Here is a 15,086-nt window from a genome sequence, read left to right as displayed (position 1 = left end):
CATTGTTCAATGTGCTAATTTGTGTAATTAAAACTTGCATGTGTCATTGTTCAATGTGCACCGTAAACTTTTTCGAGTCTCAAGACTTTTCCAATTAACCCTTTTTAATTGGTTCATTCGGTTGCATTATGTATAGTATATTTGTCGGAATGGATGTGAATACGAAATACGTTCCATTTACTACCTTCATCTCGGCTTCATCATAAGCATAAGAAGTTTTCCAAAATTAAATAAATTAAAGAATAATATGAGTTTGAGTTGTTGACTAACACAAAGTATGCTTTATATGTTTGTTAACAGTATCCGAGCTGGCTGGATATTTCATTCGAATGAAGTGTGCAGTGCACACTTAACATGTGTGAGAACACATTACTCAAACAATACAGATTTCTTTAAACACTGCTAGAAAACAAGTTGAAAAGAGCTACACATTTTTATTGGTGACATTAGATGATTTCATTGTTGCATTCGCTTTTTAAAATGTTGCTCTGTATGTTTGCTTACATTGTTGAACATCAGTGCACACACACAGAAAAAAAAACGAGAACGAGATAATAAAACTCTCGAAGATAGCAAAACAAACACATTTTTAGTTTCTGGATGTTACATTTTATGAGAAGAGAGCAATTTTTTTTTGTTTATTATCGAAAGGAAAACGACAATCAGCACAAAAACGTGCCAAGAACACCGCACAATGTATGATAAGAGTGAGAGTGTCGCACGTAATTCAACGAGTAAATCGGAAACAATGCATTTCAAAATCACCTCGTTGGAAAATAAGAGAGAGAAAAGGAGTGAAAAAAGAGCGCACCAAGTAAAAGATTCTTTTCAGTCTCTCTTGTGGCTCTGTTGCCACTGTCGAGAATAAGTTGATTACATAGCCATTACGACGTGTAAATCACCAGATTACAAATTCCATCGAAGCTGAATGTGAAAAAAATTAAATTCTGGCTGCATGTTCCTTCTAAACATAATCTCTACTTCATTGTTTGTTCACTGGCAAGTGAAGGAAACGACAACGATGAAGAGGAAAGAAGAAAAAGCGGCCAAACAATGTTCTGCCAAGGATTGGAATGTTGCCAAGAAAGTAGAAAAGAGATTTTGTTGATAAGTGCTCCGCAATTAAAGATTAAACTGAAGCCCTTTAACATTTTCTATATGGAGGTATGGCTAAAATAGAACATCATGGGAAATACCGTATTTTTATAATGGAGTACGGCATGGTCTCTCGGCTCATTGATTATTTATTTTTTTTTCGTCGATGTGTCAACGTCACTTGGTTTAATATCCAAATGATTGTACGTATTCGTGCTATTTTGATCAAATAAAACGAAGACACACACATACACTCTGATGGATACATTCTCATTAATATCGATTGAGTAAGCTTTTTTCACCGTTCAAATATCTCCGCAGTGTGTTCATTTTTAATGATTTTTTTTCTCTTTCTTTCTCTTTTCCTTTCTTCGTATATATTGTTTCTTTCCTATATAATTTAGTTTGAACACTGACTGTCGTCACATTGGATTTGACATTGTCGAAGGAAACCCGAAAAATGAGAATAATCGATGTTCAAATTAATGGAACAACGACCGCCGTTTCACCCATCGTGACGATTAATAGTTTTTGAATCATGTCAAAAAGTGCCCAATCAGAGAAGAGTAACGTTATTTCTTTCTTTCTAGCTTTTCCTACCTAGATTGAATCGGGGCAAGATATTGTAATCAGCCAAAAAGTTCTCCTCCAATGTGATAATTTGTGTACATGCGGGAATAGGCTTCAGCGTGGTGATGTTTGCTAGTCAAATTGATGCGAGTTTATCGTACATTATCACGATAGCCTATCCATTGCCAATGCCATTATTGATATTGGGATATCTGGGTCAAATACGCTGTTTCATCTGAACAGGCTGATGTAGGTAAATTGATTCCCTCAGGGATAAAAATGGACATCCACCAGTCTAATACGGGTATCAAAGTCTGGTTACAGGCAAATCAGTACTTTATACATGAGTCCATTAATTTCCGTGTGCAGTGAATCGTTGTCACCAAACCAAATGCTTTCGATATCCGTGAAATTCCATCCTAATTTATGTTGAAAAATGAAACGAATCATCGAGCAATCTATAAAATAGCAAGAGTATATAAATGCAAATGGACTGAGCTGTAGCATGAAAATGAACGATGTTGTTGTTGTTGTTCTTTTTCCATGCATTGCAATATCTCTTTGCGATGAAATCCAATAATTGGATGCAGTGAAAAATGTTCTATGCTCGAGATAAAAAGCAATTTGTGTGTGTGGTAGCTTTGCGAGATGATTGGCTTCAAGTTGATAAATATGAAACTTATCTGTGTAGTTCATCATTACCAGCAATTCGCGAGGCGATACTAAAATTGTGTTCTTTGTGTGTGCTTGTGTGTGTGTGTGTGTGTCGATATCAATCACCTCAAATCGATGGTTTTTGCAATCAATTGCACAACAGCAGTTGCTAATGGTTTCAATACCGCTTCAGCATGGTAAAATCCGAAATTGCTAAACAGATGGAAAATTTGTACAGTTGAATTTGCAATGCAAACAATATCGGGCAGTGAGGTTGTCAGCTTTGTCGGTGACATTGTGTGGCTTCAAGCAGAAACCTGTCATCAAAAAAAATTTCTGTGTCGCTCGAGAATGTGAGTGTATACACGTCGAAATGTTGTAATAAGAAATTTATCCGAAGCGATAAGTGCCAATATTGCGTTTGTCGGTCGAGTCTTGAATTTCAATTTTAACGGTGTCCTCATAAATGATGGACTTTTTTTCTGACTTTGTGTGTTCGCGAGTACAGAAAAAAAAGGTGAAACCGAAAAAAAATATAGAAGCAGCACACAGACGAAGCGCATGAATATTATTGATGGCTCATTGTGTTTGCGACGACCAGTTCAATATAATGCTCAATGGTATTGCACATCGGTGTAGATCACAAAAATTAGATTTCGAACGCGCTTAAATCGCATTTTCCATCACTCGTTCGTTGCTCCACATTACGACTGTTCGCTCAATAGTTGATGGCTTCACCCGTTAGGGGATCCGCATGTGATGATAGAAAATGTGTAAAGTGAAGCGCACACGCACACACACCCACAACGGGACGTGTTGCTTCCGATAACAAAGTCAATACAAAATAATATTATCAGATATCCAGTATGCATTAATAATTCGATGCATTGCAATGCATAACCCACGCGCGTCGTCTTGGCTACACCAAAGCCGAAACCAAGATCGACCGAACGAGCGAACGAATAAAAGTTTCAGAGATGCTTGTTGAAATTCATCATCACAATGTGTTCTTTTCTCGTTCACTTTGCTTCATACGGTTTATTTTTTACACGCGCGCGTGGAGGTGATTGGTTTGGAAACATTTGAATTTGATCAAAATCAGTGCTGCCACACAATGAATAGAATTGGTGGTACATGCAGCCAGCGCGATGTGGCATAGAGCAAGATGTGCAAATGGATGCAGCCAGATTGTGCACACTGTTGACAAATACCAATTTTATGTGTTTTCCAGTCAGCATACCAGCGTGATTGAATCCATATAAATGCAAATTGCGTTTGAACGTCTTTTTTTTCTCTCCATTTTGCACTTTCTGTTGTTGCCCGTCTCTCTATCTCGTTTCTTTTCACCACCATTTGCGCTGTTATTGTTTCCGTTCATGCACAGCAAAATTGTGTGTATGTGTGCTTACACCAGAATGGGGTGCATTGTGCAATACCGATACAAACACCGCTAATGACATGATGAATAGCTACCGATTATACTAAAATATTTTCGTAGATCCAATAAAAGTGTTTGTCGAACGCAAAACATATTGTACATATTCATTTTTAAACATCGAATTTTTTCTTCTTCGAACTGAACGAATCACAAAGAGTAACGTAAAATGGTCAACGCTAAAAGTTAATTTGGATTTTCCTATTTGGGTTTCTGCATTCAAATTGTTATTTTGGAAACATCACGAACTGAACGCAATATTCTGTCCACAAATTGTCGAATGCAAATTGATCTCGGGCACGTAAATGCTCGCCGGCGATAATCTCTGGAGTTACAGCAAATATTCACTGTTTGGAAATAAAACCGAAAATCATTTGTTCAATTCCCCTGTCAACGAGCCAAATTGCATTCGGTATTCCGATTTTCATTTGCATGAAATTTCCCTGTCGAATGGAACGCATTTGCGTTGGTATAAACGCAATCAAACGAAGCGTAATAAAGAAAAAAAATTCATTGAAAAATTATGCGCGTCATTTACAAAAGAACCAGAAAAGCAGTGTCGGGTCTGGTTTTTCGTTTTGGGTGGATAGAGAGAGAGAGACATGGGTTGAAAATAGTCAAATGATGAAAACGTTAGTCTCAAACCGCATGGAATGTATGCATAAAAAAGTCAATATCACTGTGGACACGATGGGGCGGTAAAACGAAACTACAACGAAAACTAGTGAATCAGATTTAAAACAACGATTCCCGCATCATTGCTCATCTAGCGCAACCGCAAAACCTAACTTGACTGCTTGTATCACAAATAGGCGAATCCACGCGAAACATTTATTTGAATTTTATGCGCGGATATTTCATTTGATTAGTGAACTGTAATGTGCAGGTGTTGATGAAGGACGCAAAATGAAAATGGAAATTCGGATTGCAACTGTAAAAGTACATATATGTGTTGAGTGTTGAATGAGCTTGCTGGCCAAAGTGCTATCAAGTGAATTATTATCTCTACTCTACTTTACTCGCCGACTTTGGGGAATTCCGTTGAATGATTTACTCTCTCTCTCTCTCTCTCTCTCTCTCTTTCTCTTTCAGTCAAAATTTGGGAAGTGCGAGAAATTGCCCTCCGCATACTCTTTTGTGATGCAAATTGGAAATTTACATTGGATTAAAAAGCCACTTTGTTTGAGTATCTGGGTGTATGTGTTTGTGTATAAAAAATACAATCAACAAACTCCATACCAAAGGAATCCACCCAATGAAATACTTCTTCGGATTTTTTTCTTCTCTTCATTTGAAAAGCCCAAACAGAATTAATCGAAATGCTCCCACTCACGAAAATAAATTGAATCAAAAGTTTAGAATTGCAGTCTGATCACATAACAAATGGAATAGTAGATGGAAATAGGACGAAGTTGAAACTCGATTGACTCATCAAGAAAGGCACAACGCACACAATACAATAAACAAATTCCGTCAGCGGAAGGGAAAAAAAAATCAAATTTATTAATCCATTCTTCTCTCATCCGCATCAATTTGTACGCACGATAAAAATATCACATTACTTCCGTTGCTAGCGTGTTAACATTCACCTTCGCACGTTTCTTGATCCGAACAGAGATGAATGAATGGATGTGATGAAAAAAAAAACCTTTTTACAAAGTTCGTGCGCCACAAAGCGAAGAGTATTTAAGCACAAATGCGATTATAAAGAAAAGAGTGTGTAAATGTGTCATGGCATGTGACTTTCCTCCGCTCGTCTACCGCTTTCTTGTTTGTTCACCTGCCATCAGACACTTCACGCAGCGAACATGAATGAAATAACCGAGCGCAACACAATGGCGGCACCAACAATTTCTGTTTAAAATTAAACCTTTATTAAATTTGAATAAATCTTTTTAGCATTCGATGTTGTACGATATTAAAATGTCTGCAAAGCTTGTGTCTGCCGCGCGTCACAGCCTTTGCCATGCGGACACCATTGCAAAGAGAATAAAAAGGGAAATGCAATAATAATGTGTATTCTTTCAATTTGCTCTTTGTGTATTATCCACAGGAAATTTATTGAATATTCTTTCTTGAAGATTTGATTTAAGAAATAGGCTCAAAAGATGAATATGGGCAAATTTTGTGGAACAAAAAAGTCATGGAAAACTGGCTTGTGCGCACAATGAATGAAATGGAAAGGCGAAAAGATAAACAACGAAAGAGCAAAAACGAGTAACGACACAAAGTGGAAATATATTATTCGAGTGAGACGAATAAATACAAACAGGGTGTGCTACGACACTATCAAACCATTTACATCAATGATCGTAGACCTTTCAATATATTTATTTACCCAGAAAAATATTATCCATGTTGATTGCTTATTATCCATTTTGATGGAAAACCCTTTGCAACCCATCTCGGAAATCATATCCGGTCGGAAATTCGAATCTTTTTCTTTCATTCTATCGTCAGGCACCTTGTGACTTCACCAAATGTGGGAATAAATAAATAATATGCCCAACAATGCAAATATTAAATTGGACGTAGGCTTTCGTATTCTGTGGATAAAAGTGAACACTGCAATAAGTTCTTATTTTTCAATATCCATATGACGGCCTGAGAAGAAGAACCTTTCCTACAAAACCTGTGCACAGAACACAAACACAGAAATTTTTTAGTCAAAAGGCGAACAGCAAATTTGCGAGCGCAAAAACCCAATATATTTACAGCGAGCGCAAAAGTATAACAAGCCCACTAGCATGCAAACTCCGTATAAGTAGGCCTGTTATGCTTTTACGCTCGCTGTAAATATATTAGGTTTTTGCGCTCGCAAATTTGCTGTTCGCCTTTTGACTAAAAAATTTCTGTGTTTGTGTTCTGCGCACAGGTTTTGTAGGAAAGGTTTTTCTTCTCAGGCCGTCATATATGAATATATGTTTTGAGTTACGATGGTGTGCGTGTGCCTGATTAGCGTATACTCTCACGGGAACGGGAGATAGATTTTCTCGGTCTTCATGAGTATCAAGTGAACTTTATGACCACTTTGTATGAAAAAATTGGAGTGAAGGAAAGTGGAAGTATGTATTACAATCGAATGTAGAAAGTGAACGGTGGCGTTTGTCGACTCAAAGTAACAGTTTTCAAACAGTTCTGTTTTTTTCGAGAGGGAAACGCTTTCAATTACTTTTGATTATTCCAAAAAGTGAAGAATGGATATAGAAAAAGAGCGAAAAAGCGAAGAAAAGGAATAAGAAAGCTTTTTGCTACGTCCATTTTATTTTGTCGCAGCCAATGTTCTAGACTTTGGATGTGGTTTCTGAAAAAAAAAATGCTCGCTGGTTGTGGTTAATGAATAATCCTGTTTAATTTTCAGACTAAGTCACTCGGTTTTTTTCGTGTCTCATTGCATGTCATGTTGGAATATATTTATTTCGCATTCCGTAGTCATTTCGACAAAATTTCCAATTTGCCCGTCCCCAGATTAATCCAAACGAAATACGCTTCAATTTCATCAGCACATTGATTACGTTGACTGCGTGTCGTCTGGTGAATGAGACCGTTGTGTTGGAGGAGTAGAGAGCACAAAGTGCAGATGTTCGATTCTAATTGAAAACGATTCATTTGATTGGATCGTGTACACACCATGTACAGTGTGCACGTGGTTTTTTGTCGCGGTACGCCTTCATCAAATATGGTAATGGGACAGAGACGATGTGACACAATGTCTACATTTTAAGTAGTAGCAGATAGACGACAGCCAAACGTCACAATGAATTCTTGCACAGCCAATTTTTCGATCAAGGCACCGAACAACATGCGAGTCATAGCCAATTTCAATTCGGCTGTGTTTTTTTTCTGTTTGTTCCTTGGTTTATGCGTTTTTCATCATGTCTTCAGCCATATCATGGCAATTTCACCAATTTTTTCTCATCTCTTCCAAAGTGCTTTAAATCTAATCAGCTTTTTCAGCTTGCAAAAAAGTGGCTCAAGATTCGACAAACAAAAACCAAGCGAAAAATAATTTTCGTCATTTTTGTTATTGCCAATTCGCGGGTTTTATGTGACAAATGGGTAGCACGCGCGCTGAGATTTCATTTATGCTTTTCTTGACCAAAAAATCGCTTCGAAATGAATGAGAAAAAAAGAGATAAGTGGATAAATTAGGTTAGAGAAATACTACGTCAATTCAGAGTGTGCTTGACATAGATACAAACATACATTTATGCATTATTGTTATGTTTTATTCGCTTTGTTGTTTTGGTTCCAATTTGGCTCATGACAAATCGACTTAAATACATGACATGCGACAAGACCAGCCCCGAAGCACACACATACCATTATTATTTCCATGTTTACGGGCGAACGCATGCATATCTATGTGTCTGTGTTTGTGAGTATATTGATACCAAAAACAGCAATTTATACACTTTTCTTTCAATTTATCGTGTGCACGAATGATTTTTGCCAAATCGTATGATAAACTACCACCATAAAGCAAAGCAGAGGAGAACGACGCATACAACAAACAAACCACCAGGCAAATCGCAACAAAATCGGATAAATAAAATAGCGTCTGTTTTCTTTATTTGATTCCTTTTCGTATTTTTTTCCCTCTATTTACTTAAGCATATCACTCAAATCACACACAAAACAGTCACTGATGTCTCGTGCTCGCCAATGCCACGGCATCCGAATTATACGGCAGTTTTCATTCTTCTGGATTTTATTTATGCTTCGATGCTGCGCACATCTAATCCGCTCCCCATAAAGCTTCGTTACGAAGCCGTCGTAATATGCTTTTGCCCGCTTGAATTGTTTTTGTGTCGCTTTGCATCGACTGCCACATCAACATGAGATTAAGGTGCACACACCAAGCAAATTCAGACAGCCAGCCAGCTAGCCAGTCTTCTCATGGTGTCACACGACTTTGTGATGATGATGATGATGATGACGATAATAATAGTAATTTATAAGTGACACTCCTCTACTGAACTCGTGGACTTTTTGATCATTCTTCCAGAATAATTGACTTGCAGCCTCAGATCCATTTTGATTAGATTAGAAATGGAACTTTGTGATATTTAAACATGATTGCCATAAAAATTAACCGAGTGAATCGATGGATAATAATAATTACACTGATAATTAGCAAGTCTTCTGATTGAAGAAGCACAAATAATATTCGAAGCATGTATAATTACAATACACAATAAAAACTCAGTTGAAAAAAAATATGGTCTGAGAAAATAATCAGCAACATCGTTGAAAACTTTTCCTTCAACAGTTCAGCAGTTAATTGTAGCATTTTGTCTTAGAGTTTTCTATGCTCAGACTTGAAAACACAATGACAAACATTTCGGTTTCGATTCTCTTTGGGTTGGGAAATGTTGATTTGGTACGAGGATGTCGCATGATCAGCGTGATAAAAGTTTGTGAAAGCTTTTTGTCTAAGAAGAAACCAGAATATTCGATGTTTGTTGTTGGATCGCAGACGAAAAACCACATCAAAGATGTTGTATCGACTGAATTTGACAAGACTTGGTATTTCGTTTGCAAAAGATGCACCACTAATTAATCAAGCGTTGGTATTCCGTGTTTCTTTTCGACACGGTTGCATGATGCAATGAAAATATTTTGAATTTTACTTTGCCACAACTTCTGATTGAAAAAGGAGTGAAGTTATAAAGCGAAGTATTCCATAGCAACGCAGGATCTCAGCAATCTTCATAAACCAAAAGAAAAATCATGATTTTCAAATGAAGATTCTTTTGTGCTTAAGTCATCAGTCTCGATTGTACTGAAGCGTCCACGCAGCGCTGAAATGTGCTTCAATTAAATTGAAACGTTTCAATCAAAATCGAATGAAATCTGTTGTATTGACATAACTAGGATTCACGTTTTCAACGCCCTCATTACAATATTTCCTCCCCATATTCATTTGAATCACAGCGCAAATACGCAGTCATCTTTCAGTAGGGATGATTTTGCTATTCGATACTCATACCTCCGTTCATTGTCCATGTCTGTGGAGTACGTGACACACAATTTATACAATTGTGCGACTGTTTGAAGAGGATTCAGTGCAATAAACTTTAAAATGATTTTGGCATTTAGTGGCGACATTGTCGTTTGTATATATACATGCAACACTCATTTTCCAATTAACTCAGCGTTTGCACAAAATACGCACTTCAATTGATAGATTTTGTTTGCTTCAAGTGATTGCCGATGAACATAAAGTGCTATTTATTGAATTGGCCCTGAAGAGGATGTGGGTGGAATGTTTCATTCGATTCAAGTATGAATCGTCGCCGTCGTCATCACTTCACTCAAGTTGGAAGCACTTCGGATTGAATAAGTGTTGTTTCAGGTCAGGAGCAAGCAATGCCACCAATATCGCTTACTCAAAAAACCAAACTAGTAACAGTTTCAAAATTAATAGCTGACTGATTTTAATTCTTCAACCAATTTATTGACTTTATATCGAGCGCTGGAGCGTTATCACGTTTCAAGTGCTCGTCACAAATCGAAACAAGTCGACAAGACTCAGTCCGATTGCGTTGTCTTGCAAATGCTCTTCACTATGTTACATTAGCAATGATAGCAAATTAAACGACAAGACAAGTTCTCGGTCTTCACCGATACGGCTGCCTTATTGATGCTGGTTGCTGTGGCAAATGTCCGTCTACATATCGAAATTCAAAAGTCGACGCGTGTTGAGGGTGGATGTTCATGTTGTATCTCATCTCATCTCGTCCGTGCATGAAAGCGTGAAGAACAGTAGCCAAAACTATAACAGCAGCAGCAGCAGCAACAACAACAACAACAATAACGGCAATCCACATAAAAACCATCGACAAGATAAATAAAAGCTCATCGACTCTCCGACCTCTGAAGATTGTGTCATTTTCATTCTGATTTCTTCTGTATGTTTGCTGTGGTTCGGCATGCGAACTCGCACAACATAGTCATTGAAATAATATTTTTATATGATTCCTAACTATTAAAATAGATATCATTTTAGGCGCCGTATTTCTGAACTCCGGCAAAAAGTTCGCTTCGATTCCGAATGATGATGGGGGAATGTTGTTGATTGTTGGCGAGGGGATACAAACGCAAGAGCTTCATGAGAGAAGCACGTATCGAATCAAAGAGAGAACGAGCAAGCGAGAGAGTTGAGAGAAATTCGAGTTGAATCCAATTCGTTGGTGGGGTCGGTCGTCGAACTTTTTACCACGCATTTTTTTTTGTTGCCCACATTTTACTCTTTTGTTGTACACTACTTCAGTACATACATGCATGTGTATAGTTTTGGTCTTGATGGCTTAAGCTGCCACAGCATCAAATAAACCACTGTTTCGATAAAATGCTGTTCATTTTTATATACACACACTCGCAATAATATTAATATTCCTTTCGCTTCATTTCTGTTACAAATTGGTTGCTCTTGGCACTGATGATTGCAGAGAGATGAGATGGTGGTGATGGTAGCTCTTCTGATTTTTTTCGCCTTCTCTTTCTCTCTCTCTCTCTCTCTCTCATTTGCTGCTCTGTCCCAAGATCTATGACTCGTGCAAGCGACTAAGCGTACAAATGCTACATTTATTATTAAATATGAATTGAAACATCGCGTAAGCATAACACACGCAATTTTCTTGTTTTTCATATTATTTTTTTCTTCCGTTCTTTTCTCGCTCCTATTTGATCTGTTTCTCGCATTTCTATTTTACTTTTAGTTGTTTTGGCTGAGCTTTTTGCTTTGCTTGCACACGATGTTCAGCAATTTGGTGCTGGGTTCGGCATGATGAATAGTCGTCAACACACGCACTATATTCACCAAATAACTTAGGAAATCCGACAAAATGAGCGAAAAAGAAAGACAGTAAGAAAAATCTGGCAGAGATGGAAAATAGAAATTGCGCAGATCTGTTGTGAAATAGGCGGTGAGCTGTGCTGCTGCACGGCAGCAGCGATGGCGGTGACGACGACGTATGAGCAACTTCGAAATGGATATTATTTTGTCACAGCAAATTACTACACAAAATCACTGTTATTACTGCCGCTCACATGAAGGATTGGAGCTGTCAGATCGCATTCAAAGTGCTCTGACAGACATATTTCAACCGAGCGAAAATGGAATGACAAATAGGTCGCAACTTTATCCATTCACTTCACATTTTCTCAATTCACGCTTTTTAGTATCGCCAAGATTTATTTATGTCCAGGCCGAAAGTTTGCCTGAAAAAAAAACACACGAAGCAAATTGAAACTTCAATACAATCGACAGATTCTGTTTTGTCAGCAATTGACGCTTTTTTTTGGTAATAATTTTTTGGATTGCTCTGTGACTTTTCTGTGTTCATATTTTCAACAACTGAAACCGAAATAGCGTGGTCAGTAATTCAAGAAACGATAAAATATCCAACACGTACCATGCCAGCAACATCGTTGAGTCGTTAAAGTCACACCCACGCCCATTCAGTTCAGTTCGGCTTGGCCATGGCCATTCCTTCCGATTTAACTATTTTATAATCACAAAATGTGCGTAAAATTTGGATAAAGGCTACAAAACGCAAAACAGATAGACCTCGGCCGTTAAATCTTGTCTGAAGTATGAGAACAATCGATAGATCTGGGCATAGATTTGAACTCAAGTATAAAATGCTTCTACTTGCCAATTTCAGTTGGATTTGGATTCGACAGAATGATATTGAAATATAAATCCGTACGTTGTTAATGCGAACGAAGGGCAAGCGAGAAGCAAAAAGAGTGATACAAATAGATTTTCCCCCTTTTCCGATTTGATTTAGATTGAAAGGCGATTGTATTTTCGTTCGATTGAACGAAATTGAAAGCAAAAGAAGACACACGCAGCGCTTGCTCAATGCTTGATCCACCCAAATGAACACGTCACCAGAACAAAACAAAAAACCAAGAGAAGCTAGAAAAGCGAAGAGACTAGGAAAGAAAAATCCACAGACAATACGAAGCAGCGACTCATAAATGGCACTATTTCTTTTGAAATAACACAATAAATGGCAATAAAATGACGACTCAACCGAACAGAAAAGAAATCAGTTACGCTTTTTGTTCACACAAATAACAACAATACCCCGACTTTGACTAGATTGCGACAGTCGAACGTTTATTGTATAACATCAACTTTTCGAATGTTCCTCTTTCAGCTCTCATAGCTCTACCTCTCTCCCTCTCTCCCTCTTCTCGATACATCAATCTCAAAGTTTTTGCTATTTGACACACTCTGGGCATGTATCGCATGGTTTTGAGATGTCTTCTTATTCATGTAACCGAAACTTCGCAGGCGAGAAGTTTCGCTAATATCGAAAAAAAAATTCCGTCTTTGGAAGAAGAAGGAAAAACAACCAAAAAGGGAAACAATTTTAATTTTGATAGGGAAATCTGTGTGTTTTTTTATGTTTAGAGAAATGAAACAAAAGTCAAAATGCCATCAACGATTTTGTTCGTTTTTCGATTTGACATTTGGATGGAAGTAGTTTTCTTGGTGAAAAGGTCAATGGTAAATGTGGCTGTGTTGACGTACATCCTATACATTCCATACGCGCATGCATGTACTCGTTTAAGGAGCAGAAATTGATCATCAAAAATTCAAACGAATGACTTAGAACATACGTACTCAAGGACCTGCATTGATTATGAATTGATAAATAATAATAATAATAAAAGAAGTGATTGGATTCAACACCATATAATTAGTAATCGATAATCGTTTATGGTCACGGAATTATTATGTAGTATAATCTCAAAATATTTTTGTGTTTTTTGTGTGTGTGAGAGAGAGATAGACATTGAACGTGGGGCTGATGTGGTTATCGACATTAACAATCAATAAAATAAGAGGAGGACAAATGTGTGAATGACAAAAAACAAAACCAAAATTCACATTGTGTGACACATCAAAGACTGACAAATATATGTATATTAATTGAGAGGAAAAACATCAAAAACTGTGAACAGTGTACTTACCGAAAATAAGGTATTGGCTGGTGTTGATGAACTAGATGCAGCTGTGCTCCCGTAGTTGAGCGTTGTCTGATAGCTGCTGGATAGGATTTTCTTATGTGCCGATGCATGTGCGCGATATGCACTTACACTTAATTTCATTGTTGGTGTGTCTATGCAAAGCTCAGCGATTCCAGTTACGCTGCTCCACACAGTGAAAGATGTGCGCCGTTTTAAGTGTTTGTGTGTTTGTGGGTTTGTGTATGTATTATGTGCTTTTTATGTGTTTGTTTTTCAAATATTCTCGATTGATGCACTTCTATGTCAAAGTAGAAGTTTCAACGTTCAACGTCTCAAACACACTTCACTCTCTCGTCTCTCTCTATCTCTAGTTGCACCGGCTGTGACGCCTCTCGTTCATATTAAATTGCTTTTACTTTTGATGTCGTCAAACTGATGCATGGCTTCAATGTATTATATATCAATCATAAATTCAATTAATGTTTATATTGACGTAATATTCAACTTTGAATGAGGCTTTCAATCTCTCTTTATTCTTGTTTAAATTTCTTCAGTCGGTTGCAGTTTCGGTTTCTGAAATTGAAGATGTGTCGCTTGAATGGAGAAATAATTGTTATTTAATAACTCAAAAGACATATTTGTAAAGATAATTCAAGAAAACAGAAGAAAAAACCTTAAGATAAATTGATATTTCCGTCGCACATCCTCAATGCAAAAGTGTTTTGTCACACAACCACATTGAGATCTTTGAACACTGAATATCATTCGACAAACTGAAAATGCACCAATTTCAAACTCTCTATTTGGTTTTGCTTCCTTTAGAAATCTCGTATTATACGTACAGATATTAAATCCAAAGTGAGTTGAGTCTGCAAAGAGAAAACAGAGAAAAAGACCGCATATTAGAATTCGAGTAAGGAAAACATCTTGAATTTCAACGATCGGAACTAATTATTCGCTGAATAAACATCTTATTGCTACAATTATCATTTTGATGAATACATTTTTTCGGTGTAGAAACTAGTTTGTTCGGGCATACACTCTGAAATTGTGCCAAAAATTGCGCTCGCTTTGATTTTATCCATTTATATTTCGACTGAATTCGATCTGTTCCGTTATATGTTTGAATATTTTATGAAAACAAACGTGCGGAAAGCAGCCATTCAGTGGTTGGAGAACTGGAGTTGAAAAGTAGGGGAAAAAAGGAAGAAGATCTAGGTTAGACCACAGACACACTGTGCATACTAACAACAAAACTCCGACAACGACGACATTCGATGAAGTAATCTTTCACGCATGAACGTATAAACCACAGGGAAAAGAGTCAATTTAAATAATGATG

General features: G+C 37.2%; 1 protein-coding gene across 6 annotated transcripts in view; it reads right to left on the bottom strand.

Moving 5' to 3' along the window:
- LOC129565282 (uncharacterized) overlaps positions 1 to 14,614 on the bottom strand; it is an 82,510-nt gene extending 67,896 nt beyond the window's left edge. For 2 of the 6 annotated variants that reach the window (XM_055440000.1, XM_055440019.1), the window contains exons 1-2: positions 14,587 to 14,613; positions 13,748 to 14,337 (exon numbers count right to left, since the gene is read on the bottom strand). In XM_055440000.1, the coding sequence (XP_055295975.1) occupies positions 13,748 to 13,885 (138 nt within the window). In that variant the 5' untranslated portion in view covers positions 13,886 to 14,337; positions 14,587 to 14,613. Of the gene's footprint in view, positions 1 to 13,747; positions 14,338 to 14,586 lie in introns of those variants that run through there. The other 4 variants (XM_055440010.1, XM_055440028.1, XM_055439991.1 and 1 more) reach the window with 3 other exon arrangements.
- Positions 14,615 to 15,086: the final 472 nt, after the last annotated feature.

The sequence above is a fragment of the Sitodiplosis mosellana genome, unplaced genomic scaffold (genome assembly GCF_009176505.1).
Source record: "Sitodiplosis mosellana isolate CC-2019 unplaced genomic scaffold, AAFC_SMos_1.0 Smas_scaffold_1, whole genome shotgun sequence".
Classification (NCBI taxonomy): domain Eukaryota; kingdom Metazoa; phylum Arthropoda; class Insecta; order Diptera; family Cecidomyiidae; genus Sitodiplosis; species Sitodiplosis mosellana.
Note: the sequence above shows the minus strand (reverse complement) of the source record. Positions and strands in the feature narration are given on the sequence as shown.